Source organism: Zingiber officinale, chromosome 5B (genome assembly GCF_018446385.1).
Source record: "Zingiber officinale cultivar Zhangliang chromosome 5B, Zo_v1.1, whole genome shotgun sequence".
Lineage (NCBI taxonomy): Eukaryota > Viridiplantae > Streptophyta > Magnoliopsida > Zingiberales > Zingiberaceae > Zingiber > Zingiber officinale.
Window position 1 is genome coordinate 129,833,651 of NC_055995.1, and position 3,238 is coordinate 129,836,888.

General features: G+C 43.5%; 1 protein-coding gene across 1 annotated transcript; it reads left to right on the forward strand.

The window, feature by feature from the left end:
• On the forward strand, positions 1-2,040 carry LOC121987876 (polygalacturonase At1g48100-like). Its single transcript, XM_042541588.1, has 6 exons — positions 1-437; positions 533-700; positions 805-849; positions 943-1,150; positions 1,234-1,315; positions 1,405-2,040. The coding sequence occupies exons 1-6, from the start codon at positions 30-32 to the stop codon at positions 1,913-1,915; spliced, it is 1,422 nt and encodes a 473-aa protein (XP_042397522.1). The 5' UTR covers positions 1-29; the 3' UTR covers positions 1,916-2,040.
• The last annotated feature ends 1,198 nt before the right edge of the window (positions 2,041-3,238 follow it).

Below are 3,238 nucleotides of genomic sequence, written 5' to 3' on the forward strand. Positions count from 1 at the left end.
CAATTCAAACCTCTCAGAGCTTCTGCACAATGCCAAATGGCCACCCATCACTATACGCCTCCATTACCACTCTTGCACTTCTTCTACTACTCAGCCTTGAGAAATGTGAACCAAGGTATCACTACCACAAGCACCACAGCAGCAGCCCCAAGTTCAACTCTGGTAGCCAAATCTCCCTGCCGCCGGCAAGTGCCCCAGCAGAGCCACCGTCTATGAGCAAGGATATAAACACCACCCGGTCGGAACACCGAGTGTTTGATGTGCGATCCTATGGGGCGATCGGCGATGGCTCGAGCAACGATGCCCAAGCCTTTCGGGCTGCGTGGAAGGCCGCGTGCATGGCTAACTCGAGCGTGATCCTCGTGCCGTCGGACGGTGTCTTCATGGTCACATCCACTATTTTCTCAGGTCCATGCAGACCAGGGCTTGTGCTTCAAGTAAGCTATCCGGTTTCAATAGAGACTGAATTAATATTACTACTACTCGTTTTCAATTGAATTTTAAGTATTAAATCGTCGGTCGGAGAATGTAGATAGACGGAGTTGTTATGCCCCCGGACGGACCGGCCAATTGGCCAGCGGCCGACAGCAAGAAGCAATGGCTGGTTTTCTACAGAGTCAATAACATGATTCTCCAAGGAGGCGGCACCATCGAAGGAAAAGGCGAGGATTGGTGGAATCTCCCCTGCAAGCCTCACCGAGTAAGTATCCATCTTATTACTCATTTCAATTTCATTATTTCAACGTACGTTAGCATGGAATTACCTTAATCGAGTTAATTATATTTCTATAAATCCCACTGTAGGGGCCTCACGGAAGCACACTACCCGGGCCTTGCGACAGCCCTGCGGTGAGAGAAATCTTGACTAGCTAACAAACTAAGTAAAACTCGTCCCCTTCCTCATCGATCAATCATCATTAACCTTTTACATATCTTTTCTAGCTAATCAGGTTTTTCATGAGCTACAATGTGACGGTGGGAAGGCTCCGCATCCGGAACAGCCCGCAATTTCACATCAAGTTCGACGGTTGCGACGGGGTGCACATCGAGGGCTTGTCGATAAGCTCCCCCTCCTTTAGTCCAAACACCGATGGCATTCACATAGAGAACACCAAGTCTGTGGCCATCTATGATTCCATCATAAGCAATGGTACTTAATACCATCTTATTTTATAATGTTTAATTAAAACCACCTAATGAACTAGTGCGTATGATACGATGATGCTGGTGCAGGCGACGATTGCATTTCTATTGGGCCGAGCTGCTCTAACGTGGACATAGCCAACGTGACGTGCGGGCCGAGCCATGGCATAAGGTTAAAAAGAATAATTAGTGCTGATGGATAATGAAGAGTAGTACTTTAGAAGAAATAATAATAATAATAATAATATGAATTGAGTGCAGCATCGGGAGCCTGGGCGTGCACAACTCGCAGGCGTGCGTGACGAACGTGAAGGTGCGGAACGCGAGGATCCGCGACTCGGACAACGGGCTGCGGATCAAGACGTGGCAGGGCGGGACGGGGTCGGTGTCGGGCATCAGCTTCGAGGACATCGCGATGGAGAACGTGCGGAACTGCATCATCGTCGACCAGTACTACTGCCTGAGCAAGCAGTGCCTGAACCAGACGTCGGCGGTGTGGGTGACGGACGTGGCCTACAGCAACATCAAGGGAACGTACGACGTGCGGAGCGCGCCGGTGCACTTCGCCTGCAGCGACACGGTGGCGTGCACCAACATCACGATGTCGGAGGTGGAGCTGCTGCCGCACGAGGGGGAGATGGTGGACGATCCCTTCTGTTGGAACGCCTACGGGGTGTTGGAGACGCTCACCATCCCGCCCATTTATTGCTTGCAGGAAGGGCAGCCGCAGTCGCTGGCTCTGGAAGATACCCCCGCAATGGGATGCAGCTAGCTAGCGACCAACAATCCTCTTGACACTCTCTCTCACTCTCGACTCTTGAGATACGAGAGCCCTTGTCATTAATCAATTAAAGAATAGTTTGACTAAAAAGACAACAAAAATGCTGGCAGGTTCCTAGTTGCTCATGAATTTTTGAATCATGCAACGATACTATTGACAAGTCACTGAAATTATAAGTCATGCAATTAATGATCAGATATAAAAGAAATTAACACCTTCGATAGATAAATTACACTGTGAGTGTAATGTATCATCTACTAGACTTAAAAGTACTAATGTTGGCCGTGAGCTCACAATTTGATTGAGAGCTTACACGTCGCCTAGCCGCAAGCTAGCCGTTTGTTGGGGAGCCTATCGGCTACCACTACAAAAAATATTCAACAATACCGACGAAATTATTCGTCGGTAATGGACCTTATCGACAGATTACCGACAGATATTAATCTGTCGCAAGAATATGCGTCAGAACATATTTTCCCGACGGAGGGAATTAATATTTCCGTCGGTATCTATCGACAGAAATCTATTTCTGTCGGTAAATACGCGGACACCTGGCACCCCAGTTTTCTGACGGAAATATAATTTTCGTCGGAGAAGGGGTTCTGATAAAAAAATTTCGTATTATAATTTTCGACGGAAATACCAATTCCGTCGGTATATTACGATATGGAATACCGACAAAATACAGATTTCGTCGGTATTCCGTCAGTAAAAGAAAAAAAACTGATAGATACCTTTTGTATTCTCATTCATCTCATGTATACAAATTATAATCACAAATATAATCACAGCTATAATTTCAAATACAGATATAAACTAACATAATTACATATATAATCACAAATACCGACACAGATGCAATCACAAGTTACAAATAAACTAACCCAATCACAGATACAATCACAGTTTACAAATAAACTAACTCAATCACAGTTTACATATTCTAACAAAACATATATAATCAAATATAATATAAACAAAGTATTTTTGTGCTCAAATGTATAAATTCATACCATGATAACAAATACTCCAAAAACAACTAATAGTGTAAAATCCTGCAAAAAGTAAAATACAATAAATTATGATGAGATTGATATCGATCTATAATTCGAAATGCTACATAGATGTATAATGAATTTTACATTTAAAAAAAATAAATACCTAGATAGAAAGAAAATGATGATGATGATGATGATGGTGATGATCGTGCTGAATATATACACCCTGACGCCTGAAACATATATTAATGTAAATATTAGAAATGAGTAGAGTAGAATAAAATAATCAAATATATTTTGCATGTAACTTGTATGA

Coding starts and splice junctions, on each gene's coding strand:
- LOC121987876 (XM_042541588.1), top strand. CDS start 30: ATGCCAAATGGCCACCCATCACTATACGCCTCCATTACCACTCTTGCA. Junction 850..942: donor GGCCTTGCGACAGCCCTGCG/GTGAGAGAAATC, acceptor TATCTTTTCTAG/CTAATCAGGTTTTTCATGAG. Junction 1,151..1,233: donor TGATTCCATCATAAGCAATG/GTACTTAATACC, acceptor ATGCTGGTGCAG/GCGACGATTGCATTTCTATT.